This window comes from Ochotona princeps, chromosome 31 (assembly GCF_030435755.1).
Source record: "Ochotona princeps isolate mOchPri1 chromosome 31, mOchPri1.hap1, whole genome shotgun sequence".
Taxonomy (NCBI): domain Eukaryota; kingdom Metazoa; phylum Chordata; class Mammalia; order Lagomorpha; family Ochotonidae; genus Ochotona; species Ochotona princeps.
This window is the reverse complement of record NC_080862.1, coordinates 7,987,554-8,010,158: the sequence shown is the minus strand read 5'-3', so window position 1 is coordinate 8,010,158 and position 22,605 is coordinate 7,987,554. Positions and strand designations below refer to the sequence as shown.

General features: G+C 56.1%; 1 protein-coding gene across 2 annotated transcripts in view; it reads right to left on the bottom strand.

Annotated features, from left to right (window-relative positions):
* The window catches only part of PTCH1 (patched 1), a 57,481-nt gene extending 41,269 nt beyond the window's left edge, over window positions 1–16,212 (bottom strand). The window contains exons 1-2 of one of the 2 annotated variants that reach the window (XM_058657336.1): window positions 15,681–16,212; window positions 5,865–6,057 (exon numbers count right to left, since the gene is read on the bottom strand). In XM_058657336.1, coding sequence (XP_058513319.1) covers window positions 5,865–6,057; window positions 15,681–15,683 — 196 coding nt within the window. In that variant the 5' untranslated portion in view covers window positions 15,684–16,212. Of the gene's footprint in view, window positions 1–5,864; window positions 6,058–7,451; window positions 8,554–15,680 lie in introns of those variants that run through there. The other variant, XM_004591810.2, reaches the window with a different exon arrangement.
* Window positions 16,213–22,605: the final 6,393 nt, after the last annotated feature.

Sequence of the window (22,605 nt, the reverse complement as noted above, 5' to 3'; positions counted from 1 at the left end):
AACCCATGCCTCGGGCCACTTCAGATACACTCATGTATCTCCAGAGAGCCATGTGGGAGGAAGTCACTTGGGTGGCTTTGGGGGTGGGTGGCTAGAAGGAGACTGGCCAGAAGGGAGAAGGTGCTGGAAGCCAGGCAGAACCTAGGGAAGTCATGGTCTGAGTGATACAATGTCAGGGTGGTCCCTCAGGGATACCTAACCTGGGGCAGTGCCTTCAACTTTTTCTGCCTGCCCTCCCACCCCACCAGCCAAAGAATGCCAGGAGTTAAAACACTATATTCAGGCAAAATGGCCTCTATTCAATTTGGTCCCCCTTTGCAAAATAACTTTTAAAATATTCCCACATTTTGTCTTGAAAGCCCAGTAAACTTTTCATGCTTAAATCCCTGTACGAAACCAAGTATTCTCAGCTGCCCCAACTGGACAGATGGCTGGGCAAGTGAAATGGGTGATCATCACCCCCACAAACACACATACCTATCCCGCCTCACCCCAATATGAGGGGAGCAGGGGAGAGGGAACAAGTTCCAGCTCACCCAGAGTGGACAAGGGCCCCTGGGGGGTCACGGGCAGGTCAGCTTTGAAGGAGAACTCCCAACGAAATATAAACATGGCATTGTGGAAACCAGACAAATCTCCCATCGCTCCTCCAGCCAACATTAATCTCGGCATCAGCTGTGGCGCGGAATCTAAACAAACGGATCAGGCCGGCGCATACATCTGGAAGTTGTCATCCGCTGGAACCTCCGAGTGGTGTGTGCATCTTGGAAAAACCCCGCGGCCTAACCTGGCCAGGCAGGAGTGGCGGGCAGTGGGGAGGTCCGGCAACCTTCACCCCCTCCCCGCAGGCAAGGTGGGGTGCCCTGAGCACCCCTAGGCTCCGTAGCTGCCCATGAGCCATCACGCCTGGCTTTTTACATCTCCAAATCCAAATATCACCAGGGCTGCCATCTCTGTGTGTGGCCATGGCTGGAATCTAATTACTATCTATCTAAATAAACATATTCTTCCATTAAAAAAAAAAAGAAAAAAAAATAGGGGCCCAAATAGTAGAGAGATGATGTATTTCTGCTGTCTTTGCACCCCCTTGGGAAAGGTCCCCAAACCAACTCTGTTGGTTAGCAAGCACCCCGGGCTGGGATGCCCCAACCCCCTACTGCCCACCTCCTGGTTCTGCTCTAGCAAGAGGGCCTCCCCGCAAGAGCTAAGGCACCCCCTGACTCTGAAAGGAGCCATGGAGTCCAGTGTGGCCGGAGACGTTTTGGAGGAAGAGACCCCCGTCTGCAATGGCTGAGGTTCCATGGGGTCTTTCTGTGAAATCAGCTACCCCCTTCTATGGCCTTCCTCGTGCTCCAACAGAAAGTGTTTTTTGGTTTTCCCTAGCTTTTTTGGTCCCCCTTATAGTCTCTCTCTGTGTGTGTGTGTGTGTGTAAATTTGCTCTTTCAAAGGATATTTTATGAAACAGCACATTGGAAGCTGAAAGTCCTTGCACAAAAAACATGGCGACCTGAACGGTTTCACTGAGGATCTGGGATGGGAGGGTTATCTTAAAGAAGATGGAGACTTCATGGCAAGGCACGGGCGACCACAACTCCACTGTCACAGTGGGGCTGCGCAGCCCTCCGGCTGCAGTCTGTCACCCTGACAGCTTTGTCCTCTCCAGTCCAACTCCCCACCAGGCAGGACCGCTCGGCCCTGATCACAACATTCCGGTCATCCATTGAGGATGGTGATCCTGGTACCCAGCTGGCAGAGGCCCAGATGTATTTGGCATCCTGTGGGGCCCAGGGCAGCTCCCACCATGAGGGTCATCCCACCTAACAGGTGAGCAGCGAATAAGCACTAGGGAGCATATGCAGCACCGAACACATATTATTATTACTGTTGCTTCTTGTTTTCGTTCTTTTGGAGCAAGATCCAAGTTGTAACTTGCTTCCTGCTTCCTTCCTGTGGGCAATAGGGATGCACTTCAAGGTTGTTGTTACCCTTCGTGAACAGGTATGCCCAGGGGTGAGCCAGCTTTTGGACAAAAATGAAACAGCTCAGAGAGACCTCTGAGCGCCCTGTGGACATTGCAGGTGGATACCAAGGCAAGGGAGGGAACTGCAGAACACAGAGGTGAGGCTTTAGCAGAAAAAAAGGGGGGGGGGCAGGATCCCTGGAGGGGTGACAGCCAGAAGGCACGGATGGCCTGGGGGAGGAGAGAATCCCATCAACTCCTGGCAGGAGGAACCCTGGGGGGCCCTGCAAGTCTGCCTCTCAAGAACCCCACCAGCAAGGAAGGCAGTCTCTGGCAGCATCCCCATCAGGTGCCACTTCTCTGTGAGCATGGGTGTGCATGTGCGTGCGTGCACACGTGGGGGAGAGAGGAGCCCGTGGGCCTGTTGCGTGGAGGGCCCCCATGTCTTGGGAGCCGTGTGCAGTGCCAAGCGAGGGTATTTATTTGTAAACGACAGCCTCTCCCCAACCTTGCTGCCACCCTTTGTAAGAGCAGATGGCCACCAGAGCATGACACACGTTTTTCATCACTCCCAAATGAGTGACCTGTCACATTTCTTCCTTCTGCATGGATCATAACCCCAAGACCCAATATGGCATCTAATACAGATATGACAATCTCTTCAAATATAATCATAGTATGGCCCTTTAAAACAGCACAATCAAGACTCTCATACCATCACGCCTTTTATATTCTTCATATAAAGAATTCTTACCGCGCGTAGCCTTGTCTGCACATATGGCTCATGTATTCAAAACCACCTGTATAAAGCATCATTTCCCCAACAGGTCAACAGGCAAATCCCACACAGAAACCTTCAAGTAGATCCCTTTGCTCTGCTGGCTGTATTGAAAAGATAATGTTCTGGCAGATTCAAGGATGCATATGACAAGCTTATATGTGTACATGCACACATACATGCAAGGGCAACTGGATACATACATAAACCAAGCGCTTTAGAACAGTTCATGAGAAACCATGTGTGTCACTTCAGTACTTTGTGTATCGAATCGGTCTTTTAGGGGCTGACCCTTGCTGTAGCAAGCTAATCTTGTGCCTGCATGTGCTGGCTGGCATTCCATAGAAGTGCCGGTTTGAGTCCTGGCTGCTTTACTTCCCATTCCAGCTCTTTGTTTACAGCCTGGGAAGGCAGCAGAGGATGGCCCAAGTCCTTCGGCCCCTGCACCCCAACCAGGGAGACCTGGGAAAAGCTCCTGGCTCCCAGCTTTGGATCAGCTCAGCTCTAGCTGTTGTGGCCATTTGGGGAGTGAACCAGTGGATGGAAGATTCTCTCTCTCTCTCTTCTCTTTCCTTCTCTCTTTATGATAATCTACCTTTCAAAGAAAAATTTTTAATTCTTTTCTAGGTTGAGTGTTAATGAGGAAATATGCTACTTCTATTCTGTGTATCTGCAAAGCCAATTGCCCAGTGCAGGCCCAAGTTTATGATCGAGAAGCTGCCCTGTATCTAAGGAAGCACCCTCTGCAGAGAGGAACAAGGTGCTAGCCAAGAGACAGGAGCGCTGAAGGAGCCTCAACTGGGAGCTGACCTTGACGAAAGTCTAGCACAACAGGAAAGTCACTCCCCAAAGCGCATGCACAAGGTACTCCACCGACTGACCACACTGAATCACCAGCAAGGCCTCTTACACAGGTCCCACCACTTGATACTGAACAGTGTGGTGGACTCCCGGGGGTCATTAGGAGGCCAGGTGGACATGGAGGCCCAGGCAACTCAAGTGTGTTTCATTGGCAAAACTGGGGTGACGGTTATTATACATAAGATGGGTTAACATCAACAGTCACGCCAACAAAAGAAAAGATGATAACAGTCACTTTATAGTGTTGTGGCAACGGCTGAAATATCAGTGCCTCATACACCCCAGTCGCTCAACAAAAATGGCACCAGTATTGAGGAAACAGCATTTGGCCCAAGGACTAGTGAACCATTCTGGAACTGCCAGAACTGGAAACAGGAGAGTGGAGGCCCAGCGGTGTGTCTGCATCCCAGGTATGTCTTCAGCCAGCAGGTGCACGGGGGAAAAACCAACTCCCTGATTCCCTCCCAGAGCTCACAGGAAACAGGAACACATCATGGCCTCTGTTACAGCGCTTGTGCGAGGTCTACAATGAAAAGTCCCTCCCAACGCCACAGGAATACATCTTCCATCAGTGACCGATGATGGGCATTGGTGCTTCACAAATTACCTGCTGATCTAAGGGGCAGGAAGCCAACGGTTCTGCCCTGGAGCCTCATGGGAGCTCCCCACAGTCTAGTTGGCTTCCGAACATCAGCCCCGCTTGCCGCCTCTGCTCTTCCATGAAACTTACCTGCCCATCTGAGCTCCCCCCGTGTACTGCACACAGTGCCTCACACAGGTCAGGGCCCCTTAGGGGGTCCAGACTGGCACTACCGATGCCCCAGGTGTTGGGCCAAATGTGTAGCTAGAGGCCTAATAGGTGTTCAACTAATGATTTCTTTGATCTGCCAGTGACACAGAAGAGCTGAATTACCCTGTGGAATACACCCAAATCACACACCGTTGTATTAACGACAGGGCTACTTTTTCTACATCCGCCTTAATTATTTGGACTATTATCTTAATCGTCACTTCTCAGCTAACTGCTCTGCTGCAGGCTTGCAAAACACTGCCAAGTTCATCCTCCCTCCAAAGTCGGCTTCCCACTGCCCTCCACAGCGGATCACTGAAGCTGGGGCACAGGTAACTCCTGCTTCCCCATTGGGTTTTTTTTTTTTTTTTTTTGGTAGCTTTTATAAAAACGGCTGGTTCCGTTTTGAAGTGCAACAGTTAGCTATCCTAGAATATTTCCTTCATGCCTTCAAAGAGGTGCTCAATGTTGTGCTCAGGGATTAAAACATTCTCCAATATACAAGTTTTGTTATTAATTTTTCCACAGGATAATTAAAAAACAAGTAACGGGGGCGGGGGAGAAGAAAAAAAGTGCATTAAAATTGCACATCACCTGGAGGATATACAATGTGCCTGTCTTTGGGAAAAATATCGCCTATTTTAAATATACAATTGCATTTTAAAGGAAATCCCCAAATCCAGGCAGCACGAGCAAAGACTGGCACTGTCCCTCCCTCTAAATCCACTTTTTGAAAACATTTTTTTAGCCCCCCATTCCACTGAAGCAGCCCCCACCCGCCAGGAAACATTAATCCACTTTGCAAACACGAGTTCCACTGTGCTTCATCCTTTTTCTTTTCAACTTCTCCCCCCACCCCCATCCTCCCCTCCTCCTTTTTTTTTTTTTTTTTTTGTACCTTGAGACAAATGTTTTTTTCCCCGGGAGTTGAAAGCCATCCAAAAACAGGACCACACACGCCGCCGCCTCCGCAGGCCCGCGCGGCGCCCGCCCCCACCCCCTCCCGCCCGCCCCGGCCGCTGGGGGCGCGCGCAGCCCTACAGCCAGAGAGGGGGTGGCCCGCCTCCCCCTCGCCCCCAGCCCTTTTCTCTCCCTCGCGGTGGGTGGGGGGCGGGGAGGTGGGGGTCTGGTCTGTTGGGGTGTGTGTGTGGGTGGGGGCAGGGATGGGGCGAGGCCGCACTGCGGAGACCCTACGGCCGCTCCCCGCCGGCGCGCCCGCGCCCCTCTCTCCCACCTCACCTAGCAGAGCCCAGCGGGGCCGAGTCGATTACAGCGCGGCCTTTGTCGGGAGGGCCTGGCCGGTCGCCAGGCGCGCAAACAATAAACAACTCCCCCGGGCGCGGGCAGGGGCTTTTCGCCGGCCGCAGCGGGGCTCTTAGGTGCGTGCGTGCAGGCCGAATATCTTCATCAGTGGGGGCGACGGGCAGGGCTGGGGTCCCGGCCAGGCGCAAGCAGGCGCGCAGGGGTCTCTTACCTTCCACCCAGAGTTCCTCCACGTTGGTCTCGAGATTAGCTGCCTTTAATCCCACCGCGAAGGCCCCGAATATGAGGAGGCCCACGACCAAAAACTTGCCGCAGTTCTTTTGAATGTAACACCCCAGTTTAAACAAGAGTCTCTGAAACTTCGCTCTCAGCCAAAGCGGCGCTTTCCGGCCGGTAGCCTTCCCCTGAGGACGAAGCAAAAGGCAGGAGTGAGGGACTAAGAGGCCCACGCACGAACGCTCGCCCACCGGGCCAAGCTCACAGCGGCGACCCTGGCCTCTCGGGGACCCAGGGAGCGGGCGTGAGGTCGCCACCGCCGCGGGCGTGGAATGCGTCCTCCAGGCGCCAAGCGTGGGAGCTGCACCTGAGGTGTGTGTGTGGGGAGCGACCGTCAGGGGCGCCCCCACTCGCGCCCGTGCCACGCAGGGACGCCAAAGCAGACGCGGCGTGGGCAATGTGTGAGTGTGTGGGTGTGGAGGGGGAGCCACAGTCGCCCCTGGCTAGTAGGAGGAGGATGAGTCTGCGCAGCGCAAAGCCGGTGAACTACCTCAGCGAGACCCCCACCACCCTCTCCAGGCCGGGTGCCGGCGGCGCGCTCGCCGTCTTGGTCCGTGTGTCTCGGGCGGCCCCCTGCGGGAGTCCACGTGGGTGAGCGCGGCCGCGGGAGGCTCACTTCCTACGCGTTTCTTTCCACTGCGTTAGGAGCCCAAGGAGAAACTTAAGTGCGGTAGCCGCGGGCGACTTACCACGCTTATTTGGGGGGGCAGAAAAGGGTATTCGCACGTTTTTTTTTTTTTAATCTCCCAGCTCTGGGTGGTTAAACGTACTAGTGCACATGGGGCCGGGGCCCGGGCCCGGGCTGGCGCGGGCTGCTCCCCGCGGGCTCCGGTCCCGGCGCTTGCCTTCCCCGGATTCCACACATTGCAGCAAGCCTCGTAAACACAATGAACCCGGCCGCCCGGCAGAGCCGCGCCGCGCACTTAAGGTGGCAATTTGTTTACCATGGCCCCTCCGCGCCGCAGGCTCGGGGGAGCGGTGGCTGAAAAGTTGCGGGGGAAGTGGAGGGATGTCCCCCAGACAGGCTAGGTTTTAAGGCAGCTGAGATTTCGGGCTCAACAAAAGCAATGCCGGCTGCCAAGAAAAGAAACCACCTTTATTAAGGCTCCCTCCTTCTCCTCCCCCCCCCCCCGCTGCCTCTCCCCGCCTCTCCCCTCCGCCAACCCCCCTCTTCCAAGATGTTAAGAAATGTGGCAGGATGGCAGGAGCACGAGCAGAAGGCGCTCCGGGGTCCCGGGGTACTTTGGGGCGCGGTGGTGCCCCCCGCACACCGCGGGCGCAAGGCTCCGGAAAAGGCGAGCTGGGAGGGCGCGCGCGCGCGCGCGCACACACACACACACACACACACAGAGACGTGCACACCTCCACCCCCTGCAGACTTTTCCTCCCAGCACCAGAGGGAGGGTTTGAATTTTTCAATCCCCACTTGTCTGCTGCTTTTGCGAGGGGTGTGTGCGTGTTGGCCGCGGAGACCCCAAGGAGGAAGAGGAGGGTAGGGAGAGAACAGAGTTTGGAAATGCACCTTGGAAATCTGCTCCAGAGCGAAGGCGGCGTCGCAGTAGCTGGGCCGGTGCAGATAGTCCGGGTCCGGCACGGCGGCGGCGGCGGTGGTGGCGCGGCGCAGCCCCCCAACGCGTCTACGCCTCCCGCCACCGACCGACCAGCCAAGGGCCCCGCTGCCGCTGCCGCCTCCGCCGCGGTCCTCCAGGAGGTCGGCGGCGTTACCAACTGAGGCCATGTTGCCGCCGCCAACGCCGCCGGCGCGGCCACGGGGACCGGGGCGGCCCGGGGCGCTCGGGCGCTAGGCTTGCAAGGACGCTGCTGTTGGTCGCCGGCTGCTCGGGCTCGGGCTCCGATTGACAGACCTGCTGCTGCCTTGGCTGCCGCTGCTCCTGCTGCTGCTCACACGGCGGGCGCTGCTGCCGCTGCCGCTGCCGGGGACTCAGACCCTGCGCCTTCCATTGCCACATTGCGCGGGGGTCCCGAGGTCTCTGCGGCCACCGCTGCCCACATCCAGTTCGCGGGAGAGCGAGAGCCGACGCGCCAAGCCAGCCAGTCCTCCGGGTGCTTCCGTGGCGGCGCTCCTCGAGGTCCCCAAGTCCCCTCTATCCGTCCCCCGCCCCACGCCGCGACCCCTTCACTGCAAAAAGCGCCAGCAAATCCCCGCCGCCGATCGCGCCGAATCTCTCGGCGCCTCCCGGTTCGCGCGAGCGGCTGCCTTCGCCGCGGAGTCCGAAGGTGCCCACCGGCGGGTCTCAGTGCTGCCGGGCCGAAGCCGCAGCCGCTGCCGCTGCTGGCGGTGGCGGTGCTGGCGGCTCCTGAAGCTGCTGCTCGCGCTGCTCGGGTTCTGGCTGCTGCTGGGTTCGCGGTGGCTGTTCGGTCCCGGGCTCTGTTGTCTTGTGCTGTTCGCCGACCCGCGGGACCATTCTGCCCCCGCGCCGCGCGCCTCTGCGGCTGCTCCCGGGATCTGGGGACTCCGCCGTGTGTGTGTGGTGTGCAGCGGGCAGCGGCCGCAGCAGCTCCTTGATTCAATAGATGAGATGGAAGGAGAAAAAAAAAGAACTCTCTCCATTTGGAGAAAGAAGGGGAGGAGGAGGAGGAGGAGGGGAGGGGGTGGAGGGGGAGCGAGCGAGCGAGAGAAAAAGGCTGGAGCTCCCGCCCCCGGGGCTGTCAGATGGCTTGGGTTTCTGCGCGGCGATTGGCTCGCGGAGGGCAGAAATTACTCAGCAAACATGACTATTATTAGCTGCTTAGCAACAGCTCACCAAAGTAGAGAGACCACCCAGGTAGGCAACCCCGGAGCGCGCATCCCGGCTCCGGGGCAGCCTAGGAGCGCGCCAGCCTCCGCGCACGCAACGTTGCCATCCAGGAACGCGCCCCTCGCCCCTCCTGGCTCGCCGGTCCCTTTTCTTCTCCACGGGGGCCCCCTTTTTGTGTGTGTGTGTGTGTGAGTCGCCCCCTACGCGCGCTCACGCTCATACACACGCGCGCGCTCACACACACACACACCAGTATCTGCCTCGGGCGGGGAGTGGGGGGGGGCGCTCTCTGTTTTCTGGGCGCGCTTAAACAATCTCAGAAATTCCTCCAAGAAAGCCCTTTCACAGGCACCTTGGCCTCCAGCGGCAGCGAAGCCTGGGAGGTCCGGTTGGAATTCCCAGGCCTGCACCGATAATGACAGGGTGGTGGAGAGTGCGCCGGCCTGTGCCAGATTTTTTTTTTCCCTTCCCCTTTCCCTCTCCCTCCTCTTTTCTAACTTGGTGGAAAGACTGGAGCCTTTGCAGGGAACAGCGCCTCGCGTTGGTATAAACAAGAAACGTTAAAGAGGAAAGCCACCTGAATAAAAAAGCAGTCCCCTGCCTTTCAATTACACATATATAAATATATAAATTCACGATGGCACAGCCAGCGTGTCACGAAAGTGGACTCCAGACGCGGGGAAGGTGGCGGGGGCAGGGACGTTCCTGTGGATAGCTCCTCCTAGCTAAAAGCCGTTGGATCCTTGCAACAGCCGGGAGACGCGGAGCGAGCATCTTGCCCCGTCGCCACGGTCCCCCGTGGAATCAGCCTTTTAATGAAGTGCAAACGCGGGCGTGCGCGCCGTGGGTCCCTAATAACAGCATGACGTCAGGGAGAGTGGAGTCAACCCGACCACAGGACCGCGCGCGGACGGCGAGGGTCGTCCCCACGTCGCGTCCGGGATCCCTGCGGGAGTCCCAGGGCCAGCTCCACGCTGGGGCCGAGTTGCGTGGAACGCGCGGCTTCTGGCGCCGGGTGCGGGGCCGGGAGTCTCCGCCACACAGCGACGCTTTTTATTTCATTAAAAAAAAAAAAGGCGGCCAAAGTGGAATGTGTTTTTCTTGCGTTTGTAAAGTTATGAGGTTCTTTCCTGAGCCAAGGACCAGACCCACAAACCCTGGATTCTGCCCTGTTTTTAGTATTTATTTTAACCGCTCCCACCCACCTCTTTATTAAAAAAAAAAGTGGGGGGTGGATGGCAGAGGGCCCCGCGGTAGCAAGCCGCCCACTGCAGCCGTGAAATGGGGCGGTGTGGCTTTAAGATGCACACGGTGTGTGTTCATTGAAAAAAAAAGAAGAAAGAAAGGAAGGGAAAGAAAGAAACCCAGATGGAGCAGGCCAGGGGGAGGGATGGGGGAGGGCAAGAGAGGGAGGGGCGGAGCCCGCGCGGCCACGTGACCCCGGCCTGGCGAGGCCCTGCGCGCGCCGGGGTCCGTTCGTGCGCGGACGCGCGCGCCTCGTGCCCGGAGCCGCTCCCCCGCCAAAACCCGCCACTGCATCCCGCACCTCTCCCGCGCGTGGAGCCCAGCCGGGACGGCGGTGGACACGCTGGGCCGGCCGTGCGCCGGGCCGCGCAGCCCAGGAGAAGCCAGGGGAGGCGCGCGCGCGCGCGCGGCCCGGTGCGGACGGACGTGCCGGGCGCGCCGTAGTAACATTCCTGAAGGCGGACCGGCCCCCTGGCGTTGCCCAATGCCCGCGCGGCCTCCCCGCCGCCGGCCAATGGCCGCGCGCTGGCGCAGCTCCCCATTGAGCAGCCCCGCGCCGCCGGCTCGGGCCCGCTAGGGGCTGCGGCGGGGCGCGCCGGCCACCGCGGCTGTGCACGCGGCTCCCGCTGGGGGACCCGGCCGCCAGCCCTCCCTCTCTCCCCCTTCCTTCCTCTCGGGCGGTCCCTCCCTCTCCCCCCCTTTCCTTCCTCTTCCTCCCGTCTCCCCCCACCCCCAACCACTTACTCCAGGCCCCAGCCTGGCCACTTTTCTCCCCTGCAAGTCCCCCCCTTTTTTTTTCTAGCTCCTTCCCTGGCTCCCCCCAGAGAGGACCCTGCTCCCCTGTAATCTCGAACTGGTTAAACGTGTGTGTGCGCCCGCGCGCGAAGGACTCGCGTCGCGGGGAGTCGTGGGAGACAAAGGGCGCAGAAGCGTCCGGGGACGTTCGCAGGCCGGCAAGGCAGGACGCGAGTGCGCCGAGCCAGCGCGGAAATTCAAAACTCCCAGCTCCCAGGCAGCACGGGATTTTGCAGGCGGCTCAGGAGGGAACGGCGGGCGCACCGCAAGGGCCGGGAAGGCCAGCTTCGTGCGGGTGCGTTCTCGGCTGAAACGACAATCACCATTCACAGCAAGTGTAGGCTGCGCCCTGCTTCCCGCTGCCTTTCCATCCCCCTGCAGCCGGCTTCCACTCAGAGGAACGTCGTCCTATTTAACGTTGGACGGCTGGCACCGGGCAAGGCAGAGGCAGTCGGTGGTCCCCCGCTTTGCCAGCTAAAACCGTTCCCTAGCCTTCGAGGCTTGCAAGGAAGCAAAATGGTCGCGCACCCAGAAAATGCGTTGCCCTGTTCGTACTTGTGTTGAGATCCCCTTCCCAAGACACTCGCGTATGCTCCCCATTTTATGCGCAACTGGATTAGGGACTTGGTGGATCTGAAGGAGTTCTGGCCCAGGCCCTTGCGTGGCTCCGTGTCTCTGCCCCTTCCGGCGGCCGTTCCAAGGCACGTCGTGCCCACCGCCTTCGTGGTTGTGCTGGTGGGGAGCACTCAGGCTCCTGTTCCCTCACTCGAGACTTCATTCCTAAACGTTTCGAACGCTGCCTGGCGCTCCGAGCCCTGCCTCCCGCCGTTGGGTAGGTTAACTTTTCAGCAACGCAATGAATGGTCCCAGTTTCTCAATGCTATCCCTTGGACTATCCCAAAGCCGCAGCCAGGGCTCCCACCAAGCGCCAGTCTTAATCTCCCCAGCCCCCCACTCTCTCCACACACCTCTCTCCCTGTGGTCCGCCTTTTTTTTTTTTTTGAATACGCAGAGATGAATTACTTTGAGGATCTAATTGGCCTTGTTTCAGTTTTTAAGGAAGAGGAAGGAGCCAGGGTTAAAAAAAAAAAAAAGCCTGCTCTACGTGGGTGGCCGGGGCTCAGGCTGCCCCCAATTTGCCTCATTGCTGATGCAGACGAGTGCGACATTCCCGGCGAGAATGTTGTTCCTAATCAATCTGCTCGTATTTACATTTGTAAGCAGTGTCTACTTTAATATGCATGCCTGGCGCAGGGGACCGCTAGGCCCAGCCGGGTTGGTTAACTTCAAGAAACCGTAAGATTCCACCGACCTGAGAAGAAGCTCCCGAGGGTGGTGGTGGGTTAGCCAGGCCAGCTAAAAGTGTGAGCAAGTGGGAACGCACTCGCTAAAGGGGCTTTTCTGGCCTTGGGGGGTGGGGGGCTCCCCTAGAGAGTTCACCAGCACGTGCGAGCTGAGTGGGGGGAGGGGGAAGGGCGCCTATTCTGTTTCCTTTTCCGGAGAAAGTTCTGGGCTCCGCGCAGAGCTTGTCATGTCTGTCTTCTCCCCACTGCCACCCAAGACTCCTTTTGGGAGTTTTCAACACGCAGATTCTTTAAACTGCCTGGATTGATACTCGCAACATTTGTGGCCGCGCCACACACATCTCCTACATAACATCAGATGAGATGACACTAAAAGGAAACATTTGCCCTCTGGGCTTGGATGATCCATTGGGCAACGGTGGGCACCACACTGGATGGGGTTGGGGCAGGGAGGGCACCAGAAAAACACAGTGAGCTTAACTTTTCCCTGGGTTCTACAGAGCAAACCAAACGGATCTGTCAAACCCAATGTGATCTGGCTAAGATTTTGCAGATTATAAATGCATGCAGATGTAAGTATGTTCTGGTAAAACGACTCACACGTCATTTATAATTCTATCTGCTGAGCTTTTTTTTTTTTCAATGCTGTCTTCCAGACAAGCAAAGAGCTGCACACCTCCCAGGGGACCCAGGTGGAGGAAGGTGGGAGGGAAGAGGGCCTGGAGATAACATGAAATCGTTGGTAGAAAAACAGGGGAGCCTGGGGTAAGGATGGGAGCCATGGATCTGGGCCTGGGCAGTCCAAAGCTGCTAGACACCTCCGTGAAGTCTTGCCTCAACTCAAGGCAGTTTGCCACCAGGCACCAACATTTTCTTGGCTCTGTGAGAATGGCATCTTATTTTCTCATTGGCAGTTCTGGTATTTACTTAGCAGGTGATGGCAGCAAAGGAGTCTCAGAAGTTCCAGGGAAGTGTGTGTGTGTGTGTGTGTGTAAAATTGTCCACAGCTACCCAATATTCAAACTACTGAACTTGCCTCACCTCCCCTTCCTCGCTGGCGCCTGCTTCCCTCTCCCCCCCCCACCCTCACCCAGCCCCCACCTCAAGCTGAAGGAAAGGGAACAGCCCTCGCCAGCTTGTCAAAATAATGCTGCTAATTACCCCTGATCTCCTTTAATGGGAAGCTGCTCCCAACTCCACAAAGGAGTCAATGAGAGGGCTCCAGCACCAACCAGGAGCACTGGCATTTTCTGAGCTTCCCGGGCACTGGGGAGGGGAGAGGGGGGCCGCCAGGGGCTTCCCTGAGAAGTCCAGGTTTCGAAGCCCCTGGCTGGCAGGGGAAGTCAGACTTCATATGGCAAAAGCTCCGGGTACTCTGCAGCTTGAGTCACCAGTGGTGGAGAGGGCTCATTCAGAGCTACAACGAGTTTGAAAGAAAACACAGCTTTGGCCCTGGTTTGATTCCCACCCCCTTCCCTAAGGATCTTCTTGGCCCACAGGGTTCTGCTACGATGGAGATGTAGACTCCGAGTCTCTCTGCTTCTCCAGCTCCTGTTGCCTCTCGCCCTCTCTCCCATCTCTTTCTCCCCCATTTAATATCTCTATATCAAGCTTTGCATTTGGGCAGAAGGGACCCGTGCTCATGTCTGTGATATCTACCATTGGGATGCGGGGCCCGGGGCGGGGGGGAAGCTAAGCAACATGATCCCTTTGACCCACTGCTGGAGCAACAAATTTATTAGAGATATAGGCATGAGAAATGAAAGGGAAGTAAAACAATTCCAGCTTATTGTGTGTCTGTCTTTCATACTGCTAATCCGGTTTACACATCACGCCTACATGTCTCAATAGGGCATTATACACTGTGGTAGAGGCTGGAGAATATAAAAGGTGTGTGTGTGTGTGTGTAGAAAGAGAGAGGAGGAGGAGGATAAAACGGGGACAGAGATTTTAAGTTAAAGACAATTTGTGAAAGTCTTTTTTTTTCTATTCACACACACAAAAAAAATAATACAACTACGGCGCAAACAGAGCCTGTCAGATTCTGACTCGATTATAATCAGAAATTAGACACACCTCTCACAGTCCATTTGAAATGAAGCTAATACTCCAAATTGAGATTAGGGGACTGGCTCCCCAAGGACCCTCTGGGTGTCCACGTTGAGGCCACATTTTCATTGAACGCGACCGTGCCCTCAAAGGCATTTTACAACCTTGTGGAGGGAAGCCCGGTGACAACTGGAACACACAGACTGGTACTGAAAGGCCCTTGTTTTACAACACGGGACATACTGCACCTGAGGCAACAGTATCCCGAGGTACCACCCAGAAACAATAAGCTACAGTAACAAAGGATGACACCAACCAAGAAGCATTGTCTTTCTTTGTGGGAGGCAATTAATTGCATGTTGAACTACAGGAGCCAAAAAAAAATTTCTTTTTTGAACACACACAGAATGCTGAAAAAGACTATTGTAGTAGCTGAAGACCTCAATGATCCAATTATTAAATACTTCGAGCCACCCATTGTGGGGCTCTATGATTTATGTCTGGGGCTTTTGTAAGTTCTCCTCCCCAGGGAGGAAGGCAGGCCAGGGAGGCAGGAAGACGCTCCTTTTCACCCAGGTCCAGGAAAACAGGCGCCTCTGGGTGTCTCTCATCAACAACAATCCATATGGTTCTCGGATCAAAAACACTTGCGATTCATCCACGCTCCAGGAATCCCTTTAAACACACACGTCAACACAGAGTCCTAACACATGCCTCCCAGAGGCACGATCTCTGGGTGTCCCGACGCACCCCCAGGGCGCTCCCAACGCCCGCCCACTCCTTTAATGGGTGGCAGGCACCAGGGCGCCCGAATCCGTGGGCGCGAGAGTTGGCCCAACACGCCTCTAATTCTCCCCGGGCTTGGCCCCTTCCTGAACTCACAAAAGTCCCTGGCGCCCTCTCCCCCCCCCACCCCCCCGCCTTTGGCGACGGGAGAGGTAAGTGCTACAATCTCGGGTTTGGATCAGGGCTACTCTAGGAGCCACGAGGGCGCTGGTGCGGAGCGAGCGCACCCGTTCCCGCGGGCGGCCCCAGGAGAAGCAGCACGCCGAGCCGCCGAGCGGCCAACACCAGCTTGCATGTGCGCGCTCCCTCCCCGGAGCCCGCACCTCCTCCTTCCCGCCCCTCCAACCCCCACGCTGTCACTCTCTCCGCACCAGCCCCTCCATCACCAGCTCAGCCTCCACTGGCGAGCCCAGAAGCCACCAGCAGGCTGACGAGCAGAAGCCAAGGTGGCGACCCTTTCAAGCGTGAAAATGGGATCCCAGGCGACCCCCTCCGTGAGAAGTCCCCTCCGCATCCGCTCCCCGGCCCGGGTCCCGCGGCAGTCGGCGCCCCCCGCCCCTCCTCGCCCCGCGGGGCCAGCTTCGGGGGGCAAGGATTCCGGGAGAGCAAGAGAGTGAGCGAGAGAGCGCGGAGCCGCGGGATTGGTGCTCCCGCGCCCGGCGGCGCAGCCCACCAAGCCCCACGGCGCGGCGCGCAGCGCGCCCCTCCGGCCCCTCGCTCGCGGCACGGAGCTGGCGTTTCGATCCGCGGCCCCCCGGGTGGACGGCGCAAGGCGCGCGCGGGCGAGGGCGCGGGCTCGCTGGCTGCACTCACCATAGCCGGCCGTCAAGCCCTGCCGGGAGCGCGGGTGCCTTTGGCGCGGGTGCCGGGCTTGGGTTTCACATCAATTCCCCCCTTCTTTTTTTTTTTCCTTTTCTCCTTCTCTTCCCCTAGCAGGCCCCTCTGTCCGGATGCGGCACTGCTGCGTCTTCTCCCCGTGTGCCCCGCTCTCCCCCTGGCCTGGTCGCCGCGGGTCTCTTTGTCTTTGCCGTCGTCGCCTTTTCCTTGGTCGTCGTCTTGGGCTTCTCCTCCTCCTCCTGCTCCTTCTTTACAAAAGGAACGGAAAGTGTAAAAGCCCCGGCGCGCGGGGCCGCCAGAGGCTGGCGGCGGAGTGCAGCGCGGACTCACAATTACGAGCCTGTTTCTATTAAGCAGTTCCATGGCCCTCGGCGTGGGTGGTCTGCCGCGCCATAGGCAGGACCTGTCAGGGTCACGTGACGGATCCGAAAACTTTACCCCTTTACAATAAACTCAAGGAAAGCAAAGTCAACTCGAGGAACGTGCTATCAGTACAACCCTCTTGGGTAAACAGCCGCCCCCCCTCCCTGCCTTCCTGGGAGGCGCCCGGGCCGCGCGAGCCCGGGAGAGCCGCGCCGCCCCTTCGCCTCGCCACCCCCCACTCCCGCGGGTCTGTCTGCGGGGGGCCACCACTACCGCCCGGGGTCCCGCTCACCCTCCCTCCCCCTCCTCGCGCGCGTGCGCGCGCGCACACACACACACTCTTGCTCTTCCAACACACATACACACGCGCGAGCGCATACACAATACCCGTCACCCTTATTATTTGCTAACCTTTAGCCACCTCGCCGGAATCCTGGGGCCTGTAGGTGGATGCTGGGGTGCCAGGTAGCTCCAGCCAGCGCCCCCTGCACAGCGGGGCGTGGGTAGTGTGCTGGGACCCGCGGGACAGCACCACCTGGCCTGGCCTGGGGGCGCAGCCTCACGCAGGCGCCGGAGAGCGGCATGGATTTCAGGGGATGACTCCCTGGGCCCGGGTGAAGGCCCGCACTGGTCAAGGCCTTGAGGTGCCATCGCTGCTGAGCCAGGTTCCCGGGAAGCTGTCGCTTCTAGAGAGAACCAAGGTGGAGTCTTTTGGAAACCAAGATTGGTAGCTGGCTGAGCAGTCGCTAATTGATATTTGCTTCCTCTCCCTTCCAATTACTGTGGTTTCTGGGGTATGCCACCCAAATGCTCCCACCCACGCTGCCTCCCCGTGTGAAGCAAGCTTGGGTGAGGATGGGACCCCGCGCCTCTCACCCTCGGTAGAGACTTGGTGCTGGGGACCTCCTGTTTCTTAAAGCACGAGGTGCTGGGAGGCAGTGTCTAAAACGCACCACTTGGGGAAGACGGTTAGAGGTATAGGCCAGCAGGACCAAGACCTTTTAGAGTGAACTGCGTGGGCTGCGTGCAGAAAAAGCCAGCCTTTCCCCTACTGTATGCTGGACCATCGGATTCGTGGAATGGGTGTGTGTGTGTGGTAGGGCAGTGCTGGGAGGGAATCTCTGTGGCCAGGTGTTATTAAACTGAAACAATAATCCCAGAAGTCACAGTTGATCGCCTTTGTAGTAAGGTTATTTGGGTTTCCGGAATGTTTGTGTCTCCAATGCATTCTGTAAACAGGGCCAGGTGGGACGGCGGTGGGGCCAGAAGGTCGTTTTGTGACAGTCGACACAATTGTCAGAAATGGGCTCAAAGTGGGCACACGAGGTGGGCAGGACTCCTGAATAATGAGAAATACGCACACAAAGTTGGTGGCAGCACGGGATGTTTCCCTTGGAAGCCCTAGCTCCTTCTCTCCTGGTGTTGCAGGCAGGGACTGGAGGCGTCAGTGAGCGTGGGTGGGGGGAGGAAGGGGAAGGCACAGACACATGGGCAGAGAGTGATGGAGGCTGTACAAGAGAAACATACAGCTGAGGAAAGGGCTTTGTGCACAATAGCACCCAAGGTGCAGTGGCCAGGTGTGAATGTGGCATGGGGCCCAATGGACAGGACCTGCAGGGCTTGCTTTTTGTGACACAAACACACACACAAAGAAATGGATACCCTCATGGGAACACACCCAGCCTTCTGTGCCTGTTGAATTGGATGAGTTATCAGGACTGGAACCCAGCTTTGGGGGTGGAGAGAGGGGGTGGCAAGACCTGGGCTCTGTGTGTATGTATGTGTGTGTGCACGCTGGGCATGAGTGGAGGGCTCCCTTAAAAGCTTACAGACATAAAATGAAGAGCAAGACTTTGGAAAGGCCTCTGCAGCATTGTGGGCTTCCAACGAATCACCGTGCTGCCTCTCTGTCCCACCTTTCAGAGTGCGCTGCTGGAGGTCATGCTGGGGGTATCCTCCATCCCCAAGTGAGCATTTGACATGTTCATGTGATGTGTGTTGCCGGCACAATCTCCAACAACTGGGTGCTAAGACATGCCCTGAGGGAGTGTGCAGACTTAGGAGCTGGGTAGTGGGTGGTATGGCGAGGAAGGGAGAAAGGACTGTTGGTACCAGAATTGCAAGGGTCAGGACTCAGGGGACACTGCTGGAAATGCTGTCCCCATGAGCAAAGCAGAGCTTCTTCTCTGTCTTTCCTCTCCACGCTGCTTTCCTCCCAGGTCGGGGCTGAGAGGGCTGGGGGAGGACGAAGCAGCAGGTGCGGCTCTGAGACTCCCCAAGCAGGGTGGGCTCTCTTTCATCCAACAACAGCTTCCTGGCTCTTCCCTTCTTGGGACCCCGACCCCAAAGCTGCCCAGGCTAACAACCCTTTTGGCACCAAGTGTTCAAGACTGAGAAAGCTACCACGTAGGCGTAGCTACCCTTCAGCTTGCGTTTGTCATCTAAGTGTTGAATGGCTGATGTGGCTGCCAGGCAATGCTCTGGCAAGTCCATTTGGATGTCCCAAAAGTTGGAGATGGTTGGGACATCCACTGCCTTGGAGATTTGGGGACCTTGGGAGAGGGGACACAGAAAGAATTTTTGCATCATGTCTAGAAATGGATCACTTGGGCATGATCTAATGTGTGATTGGACAGGTTCTACCTGGCTCTGTCCATCTTTCAGAACATACAGTGTTGCTTTTGTTCTGTACACACATAGGTACATGTGAGCACGAGGGTCCCTTCTTTCCTTGCTCCCCAGTACAAGTGAGTGCCTACAGCCTTCTGTCCATTCCTCAATTGCATAACAACCTCCAGTCACTGGAAAGCTTTGAAACACATAGCTGAGGGTTCTGAGCAAACATAGGCTCGCTCGCTCTCCACCTCAGGATCAGGGCTCCCTTGCACACAGCCTGCAGCCGACTGTGCTGGCAATGCCAGATGGATCCTTGCACGCCATTATAAAGCAACCTTGCTCCATGCACCGTTTCCAGTTCTGCAAGGACCACACCACACCCTCCACTGCTTTAGGAAGGGAGATGTTCACAAGCCCAGTCCAATATTTCAAAGAGCTTGGTTGTTTGTTACAACATGGAATTAGGTGGAAACAGCAATAGATTCAAAATGGAAAGATGGATCGAAACTGTCAAAAGAATTGTCGAAACAAGAACAAAAGGAAGGAATACAGGATGGCAGAAGAGCCAGTTCTGGGTGCATGAATAGCAGAAGCAGAACAAACAAAGCCTGGAAACAAAGAGAGCAGAGTGAAACCCAGACGATCCTAAACCGGAGGCTTCACGGGACCCCATTAGTGAGGCTTTGGAAGGTTCAAAAGATGAGATGATTGTTTCGAGACAAGAAGGAACAGGTAGAGAGGGAAAGACCTGTGGAACCCCCAGCTCAGAGACTGAAGCTCACAGGCCAATCTGCCTGCTCTGTAAGTACTCATCCTTCCTCAAATCCTGTGCACTTGACTGTGTAAGGAGCCCCTGGTGAGAGGCCAGGCTGTAGGAAACCTACAAGTGCAACCTTGGGAATGAAGCAAATGAATAATAGGCCTAGAGGACTGCAGAGGTAGGTGCAGCCAGGGGTTGGTGTTGAGTCAGTGCCCAGGGAGAGAGAGAGAGCTCACCGCTATCTAGCAGGGCAGTACAGGGGTCACGGTCATGGGACCTACGGGATCAAATAAGGATATTAAATGCAGTAAAATAGGAAGCACAGGCTCTTGTCTGACCCAAGGGGCAAGTTTGGCATGGCTGGGGCTGTTGCTCACGGAACGCATCATGCGTTTTGATAATGTTGTACGGGGCTGGGAGGCAAGGGACAAAGCTGGAAACTTCCTCAAGGGTCATCCAACATGTGTTTCTACTCGATAGGGGAGCTAGGAACTCCACCTAAGTGTCCTATGTAGGTGGCAGGCACCCATGCACTTACACTGGGACTTAAACCCAAGCACTCAGACGTGGCATGTGAGCGTGCTGAGCTGAGTCCTAACTCCTGTACCAAGTGCTCTGGGGATGCGCTGGCCAGAGCATGGTTCAGAAGACCACAGCCCAGGCAGCTAGATGTTGCCAACACTTGAGTTTGTGATATCTTTGAGTCTGTGTTTCTGTTTTATGCCCACCCCTGCCCCATCCCTGCTATGGACAGGATGCTAGGTGCAGCTGCAGACGGAGGCCTGTCTAGCACTCAGGACAGGTGGGAGCTGGCGTCTGGCTACTGTTCCTGCCCTGCCTGCAGATGCCCGGTTAGTGCCTTCCCTTTACTCCTTGGCTGCTAGACGCCCTCGGGCATCTGCCTCCTGTGCAAGTCCGTGCTAACCTCCTCTGCTGAGGGTGCCAGTTGTCGTGGGTCAGGGACCCCTCATGTCCTGTTCTTCACTTCATTACCTCTTGCAGTTACAACAGAGATCTTCCAGCCACAGGTTCCCCCCCCCCCCCAATATGGTTACAATGATCAGAGATTGTGTGGTCTGAACCTGAGAGCAGGAGCTTCTTCCACGTGCCTTGTGGGTGCAGGGGCCCCAGGACTCAGGTCATCCTCTGTAGCATGTCGGGGAGCAGGATGGGAAAGTGGAACAGCTGGGAATCAAACCAGCACCCATATGAGATGCCAGACAAAGGCTTAGCTTGAGAAACCACGGCACTGGCCACACTTCATTATCTCTTTAAGAGTTTTCTCTAGGTACAGTCGTATCCTGAGGAGGTGGGAGTTACGAGTTCAGCATCAGGATTGGGGCAGGACAGGGTCAAACTTTCCAGCTTACCTGTAGCTCTTAGCTCTCTGAAGTACCTTAGGGTGCTAACTTGATAAACAGAAAAGTGGTTGTTTTTTTTTTTTTTTTAAGTTTGATTTTATTTATTTGAAAGGCAAGTTACAGGGGGGAGAGAGAGAGAGACAGAGAGAGAGAGAGTGAGAGAGAGAGAGAGGTCTTTCATCTAATGATTCATTCCTAAAATGGCCACACTGACCAGGGCTGAATGCCAGGAACCTCCTCCAGGTCTCCCAGGTGGGTGACAGAGGCACAAGCATGGTTAATGCACCTGTTAGAGAGCTGGATTGGAAGTAGTATAGCTTAGATTCCAACTGATGCCCATACAGGGTGCTGGCTTCCCAGGCAGAGGCTTAACCTGATTTTCCATGGTGCCTGCCACCTAGAAAAATGTTTTAGCTCACTACTTTAGAGGTTCAAGCCCAAGATCCAGTGGCCCTTGTAGGTAAAGGAAGATCACGTGGTGGCAAGGCAGGAAATAGAAAGGATGTGGGTCCAGGCTCGCGATTTCACTGTAACCCTATTGAGATCACTACCTTCCCAGGGCCTGTCTCCAGTGGCCCTGTCTCCCTCATTCCATAACTGAGTTACACCTTCACCCTCTGTGGCATGAACTTATGACTTTGGGGTTTCCATGTCTGCCTGAGTTTGGGGACCAAACCATATTCCAATCATCCAAACATTTCCCCAGATGTTGAAAGGAACTGGCTAGGGTCTGAAGGGCAAAGGCATCTCAGACCTGTGGTGTTTGGAAGAAGAAACCAGGGTGGAGGGAGCTGGGTCCTTTGTGGCAACCAGTGCCCAGAGGGTCTGTCTTTGGTGAACCTGCCCATGCCTCCACAAAGCCAGCGCTGCCTGCCCTGCTGGTGGTCTGAGGTTTCCAGTAAGGCAGGAGGGCTGTTGGGCTACTTGGGAGTCTGTCTTCTTTCTTTATCTCATCACCTTCCTTAAAGCCAATGGTTTTTCAAGGCTGGCTCCTTGGTCACAGTCACCTGGGGAATTTCAACGCAAAACCAGAGAAAACACACATGCTTCTCCCCGCCCCCCTTCCTCAGTCCCTTAGATCAGAGACTTAGCTGAGGGCAAACTGTTTTGCCTGGCATGCCTTAGTCAGAAGCAAATCTCCTAAGAACGCACATCCATCAGCCCCGCCCCCAAGTGCTGTGGAGGAAAGTGAGGGAATGATACATTATTTCCGGAGAACTTTTACCTCCGAGGGTAGGTGGCGAGAACTGGCGAGCTTCCCCCAAATAATTCACTTTATTGCTGCATCTTCCCCTTCATTACTCTGCATTAAAACGTACATATGGCTGTTAACAACACTTGGTAAGAGCCGTGTGATTATAAAAAGCTTTCTTTAAAACGAGGATGTCAGGAGCTGATGTAGTAGCTCAGTTGGCTATTCCTCTGCCTATAATTGCCAGGATCCCACATAGGTGCTGGTTTGTGTCCTGGCTGCTAAACTTCCTATCCAGCTCCCTGCCTGTGGCCTGGGGAAGCAGTGGAGGATGGCCCAAGTTCTCATGGGGACCTGCCCCATCTGTGGGAGACCTGGAAGAAGCTCCTGGCTTCAGCTCTACTCCGCTTCGGCTGTTGCTGACATCTGGGGGGTGAACCAGCAGACAGAAGATCTTTCTCTCTGTCTCTCCTTCTGTTCGTAAATCTGCCTTTCCCTTCAAAATAAATAGATCTTAAAAAGAAAAGAAAAGAAACAAAACACAAGGGTGTTATCCTAGGGTGTTATTGTGATGTCCTGGGTTAGGCGTGCCTCTCCTATCAGAGCACC